The 17,348-nt window shown below is 37.8% G+C and overlaps 1 protein-coding gene across 1 annotated transcript in view; it reads left to right on the top strand.

The window, feature by feature from the left end:
• LOC111997406 (serine carboxypeptidase-like 18) overlaps positions 1 to 13,973 on the top strand; it is a 39,681-nt gene extending 25,708 nt beyond the window's left edge. The window contains exons 12-15 of the mRNA XM_024029489.2: positions 1,745 to 1,858; positions 1,999 to 2,053; positions 3,606 to 3,664; positions 13,380 to 13,973. Coding sequence (XP_023885257.1) covers positions 1,745 to 1,858; positions 1,999 to 2,053; positions 3,606 to 3,664; positions 13,380 to 13,737 — 586 coding nt within the window. The 3' untranslated portion in view covers positions 13,738 to 13,973. The remainder of the gene's footprint in view (positions 1 to 1,744; positions 1,859 to 1,998; positions 2,054 to 3,605; positions 3,665 to 13,379) is intronic.
• Positions 13,974 to 17,348: the final 3,375 nt, after the last annotated feature.

Below are 17,348 nucleotides of genomic sequence, written 5' to 3'. Positions count from 1 at the left end.
AACATTGATGCCGAGAGTCAAAGTCCCAAGGGACTACCGGAGAAGGTGGAGCTGGTGATAGGTGGGAGAGAAAGATTGAAGTGGGTGGGTTGTGGAGAGAAACTAAGAGAGCATGAGAGTGATATTGAGGCTAATCAGGACTTAGAGAGAGGCAAATGTAAAATATTTAACCACTATTTCAAGTGTAAAACATTTTGTACTATTTTATTTGCTTTGCTCAACGGAAAATATTTTATCTTTGACTAAATGTTTTATGGCAAAACAAATAGTATAAAATGTGAAAATAAAATTCTTATAAATATTTTACATCAAAACAATCAACAAGTATACATTTTGATAAGTAAAATAAAGTTATTTTCATTTTCCTTTTTCTCAAAACCAGTTGTTTACTAATTTGTTTTGAACCTACAATCCTTCTAGAAATACCCAATTTTATTGCAATTAAATAATTGAGCTCAGTTTTCTCTTGAACTAACAATCCTTTACATGGTTACTTGAAAAACCGTTCATTATTTGCTCTCCTTTCCCTGCTCTATGAACACCTACATTTTCTTCTTCCTTGCCTATCGCCTCTAAATTTCTTCTTCACTAATATCAACCATGGGATCAATTTTATTTGTTTATTTATTTATTTATTTTAAGCCTAGTCAATATTTTCTCCACAAATATCTTATCACTAAATCCTCACCATAGTTTTTTTTTGCTTCACAACTTTTGAAAATCAACTAGAAAACTCATTTATGGTGGCATTCTCTTTCATTTCTATGTTTTATAAACTCTTCTAAGATTCTGAACTTTAATGGCCCCTTCCCTTTTAGCCTTGATATTCTAGTGGGAGAATGTCTCATGCTTGCTTGCTTGCTTGTGTTGTTCACATGATTCTTCAGAAAGCATTTTAAACTCCTTGTAGGAATTTGCAAGAAGCTCTAACATATATGCTTTTCCTTCTTCTCCTTAATCTTCTTTGTTGAACTTCAATCAAGTTTGCATCTGTTGATTCTGTTTATGGTCCAGTGTACCCATTTCAACCAACACCCACAAATCAGGAGACAAAAGATGGTCTTCATCTTCTCATACCAAAATTATAATTTTCTCCCTTAAAATTAAGTACATAGACTTGTTGAATACCTATGCTTGAGCTGCTTGTGCTGATGAAGGAGTTTCTCCATCAAATTCCTTATTTTCCTTTACATTATATCCTAAACACTTGCTTCTCTGGATTTAGCTCTAATATCATATCTGTTGGCTATTATTTCAGCCTTTTTTCTGGCAAAACAACCCAAATCAACTTGAAGAGTAAAAAATAAAATAAAAAATGTTCATTTTCTGCATAAAAGACAGAAACAAAAAAGAGCAGGGAAGTGACGGAAAGGACAATTTTTTTATAATTTTTTTTTTTTTTTCTATCTAGAGTATCAATACTGCATCAACTTTATATACTTTAAATTACGACCATGTTAGACCATATAAATAGATAAGTAATTGGCCATTCAATTCACTTAACACTAACCAAGGTTTACTATAATCTTTAGTAAAAACTAACCAAGTTTAGGCATACAATTCTGTAAACAATAACAAGGTGCTTCAATATGTTTTATAGCACATAACTTTTAGCACCTTCACTAGATTCCATTTTCAACTCTGGGAGTTAAAAATTTGATATAATCTATTTAGTTTATTATCTCATGTTTTATCAAATTTCTTATAAAAGAAAGGTTTTCTTGTTTTGTTCCAAATAACACAGTGGCGATCATGACATGGTTATTCCATACATAGCTACGCACGCATGGATAGAATCACTAAACCTTACTATTGCCCATGATTGGAGGCCTTGGTTTGTTGATGGGCAAGTCGCAGGGTAGGTTTCTAATTTCATATTTCAGCAATCCTCTTCTCCCCTCCACCATCCCCTCTATCCTTTTAAAGTTTAAATACAAGTTATATTCAATTCAAAAGCTTATAATTGTCTCACAAATTACTCTTAATTGTATTCTGCAGATTCACAATGCAATATACATCTAAAAAGTACTGCTTGACATTTGCAACAGTAAAGGCAAGAATAAGTAACTAGTTGATTGTTATATATATATATATATATATATATAGGGTTATACTAATGAGTGTCCTTAGGACAATGATTAACAATCAATTTTAGAAAAGTTTTGACCCTAATTTTATGAGAAATGAAAAAAGCTATCAAAACATTAATTGTTTTTTTTTTTTTCCTTTTCCCATAAAAACTTTTTTTAAATAGATTGTTAATCATTGCCGCATTTGTTAGCACTTCTCATATATATATATATATATATATATGAGATGAGTTCAAGTTACACTTGGTGTAACTCTAAAGGGTTACACATTTTTTAAACCATTAGATTTAAGTATATCTAACAGTAAAAAAATAACCTTATTAATGCTAATATTCTAATTCATCTTATTTATTATCCCTTATTTAATACATTTCATACTTATTTTTAAACCCAAAAAAATTTATAACACAACTATTGCTTTTAGTTGTTCTCTATCTCTACGCTTCTCTCTCTTGAACACTCTCTTGTTGCATCTCATGCCCAAATGTTTATCATCATTAGCAGATTGTTACGAAAGTTAAAAAATAGATAAACATAGGGACACTCTACCAACAAAAACAAAAGTTAAAAACAAATATAAAACACTCTGATTTTGAGCATAAATTTGATTTTTTTTTAAGGGGCCATTACAATGACCAATGGCTTATTTTGAACTTTCTTCCTCAGAAACAAAAGGGTAAATTAGTTGATCTTCATAGCTATAACATCTAATGTTGTTGTAGTGGATCATGTCCAATTGTTTGTCATCATTAGCACATAGTTTACAAATTAATTTACACAAACATAATAACGTAAGGAACTTAAATCTACAACAAAAACAAAAGAGAAGGAGAAACACTTTCTTAAAGAATTAAAAAAAAAAAAAAAATCCAGAGAAGAGTGTTCTAGAGAGAGAAACATAGAGATAGAGAAAAACTAAAAGCAATATTTGTGTTGTAAATTTTTTTGGGTTTAGAAATAAATATGGAATGTATTAAATAAGAGATAATAAATGAGATGAATTAGAATATTAGTATTAATGAGGGTCTTTTTTTTACTATTGAATCTACTTAAATCCAATGGTTTAAAAAATGTGTAACTTGAACCCATCTCTCTCTCTCTCTCTCTCTCTCTATGTGTATATATATATGGGGTTGACAAATCTACCGTTAGATTATATTATCTTCGTATATTCTCTATACTTGCAAAATTTCAAAGTGATCAAAGATTAATAGCCATGCCATCGATCAATTTTTTAAATTCAAGTTTTTAGAGTTTAAAATAATGCATAAAAGATGAGTTTATAGATCAAATGGTAAATAACATCCAATTGACATGAAAATTGACATGATTGTTAAAAACATATAGACCATGTAATTTAACGGTGGGATTTTCAAAATATGAATTCTATAACAAGTTATTGGATAGTGTAATATTACTTAGAGTTATACCGGGTGTAACTTGAACCCAACCCATATATATATATATATTACAAATAATAGCCATAACATAACTCTAGCATTTACTTTTTTGTAGGGAGCGGGTCACACAGCTCCAGAGTACAAGCCTAAAGAATCTCTTGCCATGATTGATAGGTGGTTATCTTACTATCCCCTCTAGTGAATAGTGAATTTTACAAATTCATTCAACTAAGAGCATCTTTATCAGATGTTGCAAAATTTTTGCCATTTTACCACATCAAACACCTACTTTATTATTTTACCACATCATTTTACAACATCTCATTTATCAGATGTTTTATAATTCAATCATATAAATTAAAATTATATTTCCTACATATTAAAATAATATATTATCCCCTAATTCATTATTATCAACAACAGCACCTACAACCCACACCGCAGCTCAACTACCACAGCCCACAACCACCGGCCAAACCCACTCTAGTTGGTGGCTGGTGGTTATAGTCGGTGAACGATGGTTTTTTAAAAAAAAACTCAAACAAACACTACAACCAATATCAGCCCCTACACCAGAAAAAACCACCATCAACCAAAATCTCATACCCATCCCAAATCTCACACCCACAATCCGATCAGCCTACCACCATCAAACTTCAGATTCAGCCAACCACCAACAATCAAAACAACCAACAGACAAAAAGAGAGAGAGAGCGATCGGTGAGATCGGAGCGGCGATGACGATGGCGATGATCGGAGTGGCCCCATGCCGCTTGAGCCTCCAACGGCGATGATCCGATCGGAGTGGCGATCCGATCGGAATGACGATGGCAATGAAAGAAGACCGATGATTCGCCGATCGGAGTGACGATGGCGAAACCGATGATCCGATCGAAGTGGCGATCGAATCGGAGTGACGATGGCGAGACCGATGATCCGATCGAAGTGGCGATCGAATCGGAGTGACGACGAGACCGATGATCCGATCGAAGTGGCGATCGAATCGGAGTGACGATGGCGAGCCGGTGAGTGAGAGAGAAGGGAAGAGCTGGGTCTGATGTGAGAGAGGGAGCCGGTGTGTGAGAGAGAAGAGAAAAGAAAAAAATGAAGAGAGAGGAGAGAGAAAAGAGAATATAAAAGGATTAAAAATTTTGCCACATCTGTCCGTACCGTTGCAAATTTGCAACGGTACTGTAGCAATGTGGTATAAGTTTTAAGATTTGCCTCATCTGATAAAGCTTCTTTTTTTTGTTTGGTGTGGTAAATGTGCCAAATATTTGGCATTTGGCACATTTACCACACCTGATACAGATGCTCTAAGTAGGCTTGTTGTACATCAAAAATTTCGAGTTATTATACTTATGTAATTCGTATTGAATAATAAAATTCAACAAATTTACACAAGTTTTGTAATAATGTTGACTCGCCCAATATTTTGTTGGTGGTGCGTTATAAAAGCTATCATGTCTGCTTATATATATAAAAATAAAAAAAATAAAAAAGAGATGAGTTCAAATTATACCGGTGTAACTCTATAAAAATTACACCTTTTTTAAATCATAAATTTCCAAGAAATCTAATGATTAGAAAATTACTATAATCAATGTCATCTTCAAATTGCTTTCCATATTAGCTAACCTAATTAATTTGAAAGAATATTATATTATCTTTTATAAGGATAAAATTGTAAGTGTACGCTCACCAAAGGAAAGGCATAGGACGACATTCCAAACAAGCCCGTCGGCTTTACTTATGTCCATCAACAAGTAAAGGTAGTAGGAAGTCAATGGCTTTAAGCTGACGAGGTCAATGTATGGAGAAAGTTGACACCACTAAAGCCAACGGTTTTGACATAATTTTGACTTGGCCACCAAGCATAAGTATAAAAGGAAATGTCTTGTATCCCACGCTTAGTGTTAGTCTCCTACAAGAAAAAGATTCCGCAATATACGCTTACAAGAATTCCTATAAGGAAAACACTTCTAAACCAAGGAAGAGAGGTCAACCATCTACTACTATAAAAGCTCCAATACCCTTACAAACCAAAGTACGTATAATTCACCCTAGCTCTGGCACTCTAGAGTTGTGAAAAAATTCTAACTTGACCTTTGGAGGGTATTTGGCCGGTACCACACCAGTGCTCTCCATAAGGTTTTCTCTTTTTTGCATTGTGCAAGTGTCGTTTCGAGCACGTGAGGATTGTGTGGCTTACTGTTGATTTTTCGGCATTATCAATTGGTACCGTCTATGGGAAACGCTTCGTGAATTGTAAGCCATACTATCACTTCCTAGACAAAGAGTTGCATGGTACTTACTCGCTTGATGGCGACCATCAACAAAGTTCAGGGAGACGAACCACACCCAACTGCACTCGAGAGACAGGTGTAGACTCTCATTGTAGTCGTTGAATGACTCACTAAGCATAATAACGATTTGGAAGTGCAGCTGAGTCAAAAGAATGTAGGGCATGACACTCAGGAGGAGGGCCAAGAAGGTACCAATGCCGAGCGAATAGACCGAAAGGGGCCGGAAGGTAGTAACGCCCCAAGCAGACTAGAGCGACAAGACATGAGCCGTCCATCCATCATTGATACGGCTTCACCCCACATTGTCGCGAAGATGCAGATGATGAAGGAACAGATGGACCTTATGATGAATGCCCTCAAAGGACGGGTGTCCAACGACCTCGATGATCTGGTCCACCGAACTGATTCGCCTTTCACCACATCCGTCAACTCCTTCCCCCTACTGCAGAAGTTTCTCATGCCACAGATAGAAAGCTATGACGGAGCCAAGGACCCCCTTGATCACCTAGAGACTTTCAAGACATTGATGCACCTTCAAGGAGTAGCAGACAAAATCATGTGAAGGGCCTTCCCTACAATGCTGAGGGGTCTTGCGAGAATTTTGTTCAGCCGATTGACACCTAACTCCATTAGTACTTTCAAGGAGCTAAGCGCCCAGTTCACCTCGCATTTTATCGGGAGGCATAGGTATAAGAAGTATAATGTATGCTTAATAAGTATCAGGCAGCGAGAGGACAAGACGTTGAGATCTTACATAGCCCGCTTTAACAAGAAAGCGCTCCCGATCGATGAAGCTGACGACAAAATACTTGTAGCAGCCTTCACAAACGGGTTGCGGAATGATAAGTTTTTGTTTTCTTTATATAAGAACTACCCGAAAATCATGTCGGATGTACTTTACAGGGCCACCAAGTACATGAATGCCAAAGATACGCTGTTGGCTCGCGAGGAAAATCCTAAGAAGAGAGAAAGATAGGAAGATACGCGACAAGACAGAGGGCAGAAGATGGCAAGAACTGGAGAACGAAGGGATGACAAGTGCTCTAAGCCCCCTGCGGGGAGGTTCACGAACTTCACTCCACTGACTACCCCAATCGACCAAGTCCTAATGCAAATCAAGGACGAAGGAGCCTTAACCTTCCCCGGAAAGCTAAAGGGAGATCCTAACAAACGGTCTAAAGATAAATATTGCCGTTTCCATCGTGATCACGGTCATGATACGACCGATTGCTATGACTTAAACAGCAGATCGAAGCCCTTATCAGGCAAGGGAAATTATAGAAGTTCATCAGCAGGGAGAGAACAGATCCACCTCCTCAAGAACAAGCCCCCCGATGGGACTACGAGTGTCCCAAACCACCTCTAGGAGACATAAGGATAATTGTGGGAGGCACAACCACCGGCTCATCTAAAAAGGCCCAAAAGACTTAACTCAAAATGGTTCAAAACGTTCAGCTAGCAGGCATCATCCTAAAGACGCCATAGGTCGATAACCCCATTTTTGGTTTCTCAAAAGAAGATGCTCAACATCTTCGCCACTCACATGACGATGCACTCGTCGTTAACATTTGAGTAGGAAACTATAACACATATCGTGTTTTGGTTGACAACAGAAGTTCTGCAGAAATTGTTTACTACCCAGCGTTCCAATAAATACAGGTTAACAGAGAACGTCTAGTTCCAACCAATGCTTCACTCGTCAGGTTTGGAGGAACAAAAGTATATCCCCTTGGCACGGTCACATTGCCTATAACAATTGGGAATTATCCTCAACAAATCACTAGGAATGTTACATTCCTTGTTGTCGATTGCTCCTCCACCTACAATGCCATCATAGGACGACCAACCCTTAACTCATGAAAGGCCGTAACATCAACCTACCACCTGATGATCAAATTTCCCACCGAGTAGGGAGTAGGGGAATTGCAAGGAGATCAAGTAGTCGCATGCGAACGCTATATTGCAATGCTGAAATTGGACGACCATCTATAAACCATAAGCATAAAGGAACAGTGAACGGGAGCAGAACCTGTAGAGAGGCTCGAGGAGATACCCCTTGATAGCTCTTGATTAGACAAAACAAACAAGGATCGGCACTCTCGCCAGCCCAACAGTTCGCCTAGCACTCTTAGCCTTCCTCAAGGAGAATTAGGATGTATTTTCCTAGAGTCACAAAGACATGCCAGGAATCAACCCGTTAGTCATGGTACACAGGCTGAATGTGTCGCCTTATTTTCCACCGGTTAGACAAAAGAAGCAAGTGTTCACCCAAGAACAAGACCGAGTAATAGCAGAAGAAGTTGGCAAATTACAAAAGGCAGGCTTTATCAGGGAATTATACTATCCCGATTGACTAGCAAACGTGGTGATGGTTAAGAAAGCCAATGGGAAATGGAGGATGTGTGTAGACTTTACGGGTCTGAACAAAGTATGCCCCAAGGATAGCTACCCTCTTCCTCGAGTCGACATACTGGTATACTCTACAGCCCAGCACCAGCTACTGAGCTTTATGGTTCAGGGTATAATCAAATCCGAATGGATGAAACAGATTAGGAGAAGACTTCATTTGTTACCAGCCAAGGTCTCTTCTACTATAAAGTAATGTCATTCGGCCTCAAGAATGCAAGCGCAATGTATCAAAGGCTCATGAACAAGATGTTCATAAACCAAATAAGGAGGAATGTCCAAATCTACGTCAACGACACTCTAGTAAAAAGCCAAAGGGAGGATGACCATCTGGAAGACCTCAAGGAAACATTTGACACCTTCACTCCTACAACATGAAGCTTAATCCGACTAAGTGTGCATTTAGGATGATAGCAGGAAAATTCCTAGGCTTTATGATGTCTCAAAGAGGTATCGAGGCCAACCCAGACAAGATCAGAGTCATAGTAGAGATGGCCCCCATGAAGAACGTGAACGAATTGCAGAGTTTAAATGGTAAAGTAGCTGCCCTAAACAAGTTCGTATCAAGGGTGACAGATAAATGTTTGCCCTTCTTTAGCACGCTGAAGAAATCTTTCGAGTGGACTATCGAGTGTCAGCAAGCATTCGAGAAGCTAAAGGCCTACCTCTCTTCCCCACTGCTATTAAGTCCTTCGCAACCGGGGAAAGAGCTCTTCCTGTATTTAGCTGTCTCCCCGGCAGCTGTCAGCACGGCCCTGCTCAGAAAAGAAGACAAAGTTCAAAAGCCCGTATACTATGCTAGCTGGGTGTTTTGTGGTGCAAAGGAAAGGTATCCACCCATGGAAAATCTCGCCTTCGCTTTAGTTACGGCGGCCTGCAAACTCAAGCCATACTTCCAAGCCCACACGGTAATCATCCTAATCGACAAGCCATTACGGCAGGCAATAAGTAACCTCGAAGCTGCTAGTCGATTAGTGCTATGGGCGATAGAGTTGTGTGAGTTTGACATTCAGTACCACCCACACACCGCCATTAAGGGGCAGGTCGTCGCTGACTTCATAGCAGAGTTCACCAACAGGGAAGACAAGGGGGCAGATGAATGTCCGCAATGGAGTATACATACAGATGGGTCATCCAATAGGCAAGCTGGAGGTGTAGGTGTCGTTCTTCTCTCTCCTGAAGGAGACTAGATCGAATGTATGATCTGCCTTGACTTCCCTACCACCAACAATGAAGCGGAGTACAAAGCTTTAGTGGCGGGGCTTAATCTCGCCAAAGCAACAAGAGCCATAAGCATGGTCCTTTACTGTGACTCTCAGGTCGTCACTAACCAAGTAAATGGGAATTATGAGTGAAAAGGCGAAAGAATGAAGAGATATATGGACCAAATAAGGAGAAGGGTAGACGAACGGAAGGCCAAAGTTATCTAGATCCCCAGAAGAGAGAACGAGCAAGCCGACCTCCTAGCCAAAGCCGCTTCAGCTAAACATATGACTACCCTTGATAATGTACTCTCTTTTATTCAGCTTTCTCCACTAATAGATTTCGTCGATATGCAGGAGATAGGTTTCGAAAGCAATTAGACCACGCCGTTAGTCTCTTACTTGAAAAATGGCATCTTACCAAATGGAAGGGAGGCCGCAAGAAAGCTGAAGGTCCAAGTAGTGCGATTCATCTTGATGAAGAACGTCTTATATAAGAGAGGCTTCTCCCGCCGGTACCTAAGATGTTTGGGTCTTAAGGAAGCGGACTACATTAAGAGAGAAGTCCACAAAGGGATCTGCAGAAAACACTCAGGGTCACGATCATTGGCACACAAGCTGATTTGAGCAGGGTACTTTGGAGATTTTCCTCCAGGAGTGACGAACGCCTTCTTTGATAGACGGTCGTCTTTCCCGTCATTTTTCCTCTTAGCTGTCCCCTTACCAATAGTCTTAAAGGCTAACAAGGACTCCCCTGCCTTGGCTTTCTTCTCTTCCTCTTTCTTACGAACAGCTGCCGCCCTCACCCTTTGCTCAGCTGACTCAATTTCTGCAAAGACAATAGGCGTGCATTAGAAAAGCCAACGGTAAGAACGAAAATGACGGGAATGGTAGAAAATCTACTCATGGCGACGAAAGTATTCGTCTAATCTACGAGCTTCTAGTGTTGGCTTAAGGCCCCTTTAATAAGCATGCAAAGTGTCGAGTGTGATGAGATCCCAACACTTCCGTTCTCCCAACGGGATTTCTGTTGCTCGGCGAATAAATTTTTCCTACTCCTCTATAATATAAGGGCGAATGCTAGCTGAAAACAAGAAGAATAGATGGTGTTAGAAGCTTGGAACAAACAAACAAGGGAAAAAGAGCAAACGAAATCAACCTGAATCCCTGATAAAAGACCAAGTGTTGTCAAAGTAACCACGGGCCATCGTCTCCCATTCCTCCTGACGACACACCTAATATGTCCCCTTAACAAAAAAGTATCTACTTTTCCAATTTCTGTTAGAATCTGGCATATCAGACACTAGTCTTAAGTCCTCCCGGTTGACAAAATGATATGTCCCCTTAGAAGAAACAATGTGCTGGGGTCTGTAACAATAGAAGAACTTGTCCAATGAAAGCTGACGGTTTCCTCCGCTCAAACGACCCCGAGATCCTCCAAGCATTCGGAGCGATCTAGTTGATGGACAACCCTATGAAATCAGCTAGTTGACGATGAAAAGCTGTCAGTGGTAGTCTAAGACCCACAGCAAACATGGCGTTGTACATGCCGACGTCTACGGTCCTCCCCGTATAGCACCTTTCGTTTTTCCTAGGGCGATGGATGGGGATGTGGTTTGGGATTTGGTAACGGGTACGCAACTCCTTAAAAACCCTATCACTCATCTTTGGTAGAAATTTATTGACGGCTCAGTCCTCGGGACGGATGAAGGGATGGTTGCATCTAGGACTTCCTGAAGTTCCCTCACAGGACTCCTCATCACCTTCATCTTCGTCTCCATCACTATCCCTCTCCTCTTCACCCTCCTAAACTTCACCCTCCTCACTTACTATTTCTTCCTCACCTTCCTCTCTATAACTTCCAACTTCCTCATCAGGAGATTAGGTTGACGTTTCCTTCTCTGACAACCAGGAAAGGCCCTCTGACTCATGACCTGAACCAAATACCTCGTCATAGCCTGCTCCATCGAGGACTAACGACTGATCACTAAATGCGTCACTTGACATCTAACTACCTACAAGTGACAGATTCATTCTAAGAACCTAAGATGACAGCCCCACTATGGAGTTAATCAATGAGCTTAAAATACATACGTATAAGGAAAAGGAGAGAGAACTTACAAGTAAGTCTTTTGAGCGAGTGACGATTTCGAAAGAGACGGTAACAACACAAGTGACGGGGTCAACAAATTGATGGAGTAAAGGCAACGAGATTTCTCTCAAGAAATCAGCAAGGCTGAAATAGGAGAAATGAAGGGGAGAGGCGGGTTATATATAAGGGGAAAAATGCACGGAAGAAGAAGCGACGCCCTCATCTAGAAGCAGAGCTAACCAGAATGCGCCACGTGTCCAAGCATTTGATGATGGCTGCTTGAGGAGTCACCCATAAATGATTTTCCCTCTCTCCTAGCCAAGTAGAAAATTAGCAGTGAAATTCTAACTCCATAACGCGTCAGTTGAAGCTGACGAGAATATGGATTAAGGGGCAGCTGATGAGGATAAAATTGTAAGTATATGCTCACCAAAGGAAAGGCATAGAACGACGTTCCAAACAAGCCCGTCGAATTTACTTGTCCATCAACAAGTAAAGGTAGTAGGAAGTCTACGGCTTTAAGCTGACGAGGTCAATGAATGGAGGATGGAAAGCTAACGCCACTAAAGCCGACAGTTCTGACATAATTTTGACTTGGCCACCAAGCATGAGTATATAAGGAAATGTCTTGTATCCCACGCTTGGTGTTAGTCTCCAATAAAGAAAGGATTCCGCAATATACACTTATAAGGATTCCTATAAGGAAAAGACTTCTAAACCAAGGTACATATAATTCACCCCAGCTCTAGCACTCTAGAGTTGTGAAAAGTTCTAACTTGACCTTCGGAGGGTATTTGGCCGTCACCACACTAGTGCTCTCTGTGAGGTCTTCTCTTTTTTGAATTGTGCAGATGTCGTTTCGAGCACGTAAAGATTATATGGCTTACTGTTGATTTTTTGGCATCATCAATTTTCATTTTAACTTTGTTTCTCTCTCCTAATCAATTCATCCCTAACCTTACACAAAAGCATATTTTCAACATTCTTGGGCATGGAAATATGCACTGGATTGAAATGGTTGCCTAAACTTAGCCAATTAATTCTTTGTCCAAGCTTGCCTGCTGTACAACTGAGATGAGATCAAGCTAGGTTCAAAATTTAGTAGCCAGAAGATTCATGCATGAGCAGTTTTTTACTTGATTAGCCTTAGGGGTCTAAACATGCAAGGTTAAGCCAAATGGCTTCTGCATACTCGTGTTCTTGTAAATACTTTCTAAAAACTATCTTCTGATTGTGAAACATGCACAATCATTGGTATGAAGAAGTTTTTTAGAAGAAAGTATACTTTGGGATGAATTGGCTTTTATTTTTAATTCTTGTTTCTTGAGAATATGAGATTTAACTAAATTTTATACTATCAATCTGCCTGGTTGTCGTTAGAAATTTGTGGAGAATTTTAATCAACAATGCCATAGATATCACACTGGTGGTGCTTAGCTGTAGTTTTGACTTATGAAGTATAGGTGCGTTTCGAGACTCAAGTGCGGGTGCGGAACTCGGCAATTTTTGAAAAAGGTGGGTGCGAGTGCAGTGGGACTCGACGATTAAAAAATTATTAAAAATATTTTTATATAGTGAATTTAATATTTTTATATAAAAAAATTCAAATAAATGGTAGAATTTATTATTAAAAAATAAATAATTATGATTTGTTTTAAATAAAATCAATATTTTTGGTAATTGCAAGCAAAAAACCACATTTCAAGAAGGTTCCTTTACTCATTTTTCAATTGCCAAGCCCACCCACATTAAATAATTGACTTTTCCACCTCTTTATATTATATTCTTCTGTTACGTACATTTATTCTTCTTCCATCCTTTTTTTTTTTTTTTTGGTGTCTTCTCATCTTCTTCTTCCTTCTCTTTTTTTTCCCTCTCACAAGGCCACATGAAGCAGAAGAATGGCAGCCGGAACCCATTTCAACCTGTTTTGGCAGCTGTTTCGGCCGGAATTGGCTGTATCAGCCTGTTTCGGTGGCCGTTTTGACTGAAATTGGCTGTATCAGCATGTTTCGATGGCCGTATCGGTTCCCGTTTTTGCCGGAATCGGCCCGTTTTGGCCCGAATCAACACGAATCTGGCCAAGTCGGTGCGAATAAAAAAAAAAAAAAAAAAAAGAGTCAGCGAGTCGGACACCACATCAGGCTGCATGAGACTCCGATGCGACGACCTTGGAACTGTGTCGGTGCTTGCTTTCTAGGTTCTAACCATTGCATTATTGCAGGATTTTCTATAATTTAAGCCTAGCATTGGAGCTATTAGTGATGCAGCCCTAGGTAATTGTGAAAGATAAAGGTTTAATTTTTTTGCAATTGATGATGTCATTCAATATAAATTTGGTGAAAAATCCTCAGTGCCCTTGCTCTCTAGTGGATTTAGCAATGTGACATTCGAAAGCTATAATGGGTATGTTGAGAAGATTCCCAGCAAAAGTATTTGTTAATTTTGATAAATCAAGCAAGCAATAATACAAGGGTTTTGTTTGATTATGCAAACTTGTTCATTACACAATCCCTGATCAATGGCTTCTTTAACAATTGAAAGTCTAGCACAACGGCCTCCATGCCCAAGAAAGTTGAGATATGCTTTTGTGTAAGGTTAGGAATGAATTGATTAGGAGAGAGAAAGAAAATTTAATATATATATATATATATATATATATATATATATAATATTCTCTCAAATTAATTAGGTTAGCTAATATGGAAAGCAATTAATTTTAAAGAAGACATTAATTATAGTGATTTTTTAACCATTAGATTTCATAGAAATTTATGGTTTAAAAAAGGTAAAATTTTTGTAGAGTTACACCAGATGTAATTTAAACCCATCTCAAAATAAAATATATATCAAAAAATAAAATAAACAAATTCAACTTCTTCACCTTTTTCTTTCCATTCTTGATTCTTGTTCATGAATATATTAAAATAAGTTCCTAAAAAATTGGTGCAAAAATTTCTTTCTAATGACCCTTAAACATCTCGTATGAAAATCTACATGCTATGATATGCCTTTTTGCTCATGATACATTCATCCCTAAACTCAAACAATATGCGTAAGATGGTTATTGGATCCAGTAACACTTTGTAAATGCAACAAATAAAGAAAGACATGCAATCCCAGTTCAACCTAGCTGGTTCATCGAGCCTCAATTTTAAGTCCAAGCTCAACCTTAAAGATAATTCTTTGGCTGTAGGACAATGGATTTGACCAAACTTGCCATCTTCTCCCTTACAACATTGTTCTTTATTAACCCCAAAATGAAAATTATAATACATATTAACCCAATATTGTTCTTTATTGAATGTGAATTTTATCAACATAATTTCTTGAGTATGAACGCTACAACCAATAATCTGCTTTGTATATGACAATATTACACCAAAATCCATAAGGAAAAAACAAAAAAAAAAAAACAGAAACAAAACAAAAAAGGCAAAAACACCATTTGGGTCCTTACATTTTAGGGTCACAGTCAATTTGAGAGAAGGTATTTAGTATCAAATGATACCATGTTAGCGGTATCAAAATCCAATAAGTGTAAGATATATCAGTAAAAAATAACTAACCTACTAACAATTGAAAGACGTGTTAGTACATAGTTATTTTTGTACACATGTCTCTCATTTTTTAGATTTTGATATGGATAACGTAGTATCGTTTGATATAAAATATTTTTTGTTAATTTGGTCTCTGTTATTTTCAAGTTGCAGTCAATTTAGTCTTTATCGTTAACTTATTAACAATAAATGTCTACATTACATGGCAAATGATTTGCATTGTTGGTGCACGTGTAGCTAATATAACAATATAAAACTAAATATTTAAATATTTAAAAAGCCACCTAAGCATTTTAATTTAAAACAAAATTACAAAAAAAAAAAAAAAACTGAAAATATTAATTGAAAGAACAAAAATAAAGAAAATGATTTTTTTTTTTTTTTTTAGTCTTGAATTTCTTTTATTTTCTTTCCCATCCTTGCACTTTCTTAGATACGATACAATATCCAACAACACCATAATCTGAAACCAAATGATATAATCTTCTCTGCCTCGCTCTCTCATTCTCTCTCTCTCACACACACACACACAGAAATCCAAATCTATTTCCAATAACATAAGCTTCCTTCCTCGCCTCTCTCTCTCACACACAGGCAGAAATCCAAATCTTTATATCCAATAACCATGGTTGAGCATGGCGGAGCAAGAGGAGACATCAGTGGCTTTATGCAAGGCTTCGGCAGCAGATGCCTAAGCAGAACCGTGGACGTGGAGGACACCGCCGTGGGCGACATGAGGAGGAGAAGTGGGTCTCGTACATTCCAATAAACCACTAGAACAGATCTACCTCCAGTCACTCCACGATAGGTGATTGGGATTCAATATCAGCAGTAGTGATATGGATCTAGGCCTAGCAGATTTGAATGTGTTATTGGATTAGAAATAGCAAAATTGATTTCTGGTGGTTGAGGGGTTTCGGTCTTGGTGGTTCAACCTTTAAGGGTTTGGGTGTTGATGGTGGCTGTAAATGGTCTAATCTATGACGGATTTGATAGTTGTGTGAAGTTGCTAGGAAACTAGATAAAAAGAGAAGAACGTAAAAGAAAATTGGTCTTAATAATATATATATAGATATATTTTATAACAGTCTTAGTGCCTGTTTGTTTGCGCGTTTGAAACTCAAAAGTTGGCTTTTCAAAAAAGACAGACCAAAACGCGCGTTTGGTAAGTATAAAATGCAACTTTCCTGAAAAAGTTGCGTTTTATTTTTCTGAAGAAATGCGCGTTTGCGTTATGGGTCTGCTTTGGTCCATAACCAAAAAGTCCAATGCGCGTTCCAGAAGTATCCGTTGCTAATTCATTCAATTACCAAATTACCCTTGATAAAAAGCCCTCAGTTCTCATGCCTGTCCGAGCTCACTCTCACACCTCTCATCTCAAGCATAATCAAAATATAAACTCAAAAACATAATCTTAAAATTACTCAAACCACAACAATAAAAGCAAAAAAATTCCTGCTCTCATAAAACTGACATAATTTAAACAACAAATCTAAAATCAAAACAACAACAACAGCAGATCAAGAACAGGAAAAAAAAATTAGAACAATAAATGATCAAAAAAAATAGAAGCCGATCTGACCCCTGGTCGCATGCACTCCACTGTGAGGAGGAGCAACGGTGGCGGTGTGGTGGAGCAAAGACGATTTCTCCTTTCTCTCCATGCGTGTCTGTGTGTGTTTGAAGATAATGACACAAAAAGGCAAGCAAGATTATGGAATCAAGTATCACAGAGAGAGCTAGAGAACCAAGTAAAAAAAAAAAAAAAAAAAGCAGAGAATGAGAGAGCTGGGGAAATAAGGAGAAAAGAAGGTTCTGGAATCAAGTGGAATATAAAGGAAAAAAAGAGATGAAGGAATCCTATGGGTATACGTGTGTGGTAGACAAAATGCAAGAGAAGAAAAAAAAAAGAAAAGAGGAAACGTATGGATGAAAGAAAGTTAAAGAATTAGAAATCACAGTTTAAAAATACTACCACAATATTTATCACAATATTTTCACAATAAATTTTAAAGGGTAGGTTATTATTAGCTAATATTGGTGAAAAAAAAATAATTTTTCAGAAAGAGAAAAAAAATTTAATAGTACGTTAAAATTAAAATCTGTATCAATTCTTATCACAATATTTTCACAATAAATCTTAAGTGGTAGTTATTATTAGCTAATATTGGTGAGAAAAAATAATTTTTTTAGAAAGAGAAAAAAATAATTTTAATAGTATGTTAAAATTAAAATCTGTATCAATTTTTATCACAATATTTTCACAATAAATCTTATAGTATAGGTAATATA

Source organism: Quercus suber, unplaced genomic scaffold (assembly GCF_002906115.3).
Source record: "Quercus suber isolate HL8 unplaced genomic scaffold, Cork oak 2.0 scaffold_84, whole genome shotgun sequence".
Classification (NCBI taxonomy): Eukaryota; Viridiplantae; Streptophyta; class Magnoliopsida; order Fagales; family Fagaceae; genus Quercus; species Quercus suber.
This window is presented reverse-complemented; position numbering and strand designations above follow the sequence as displayed.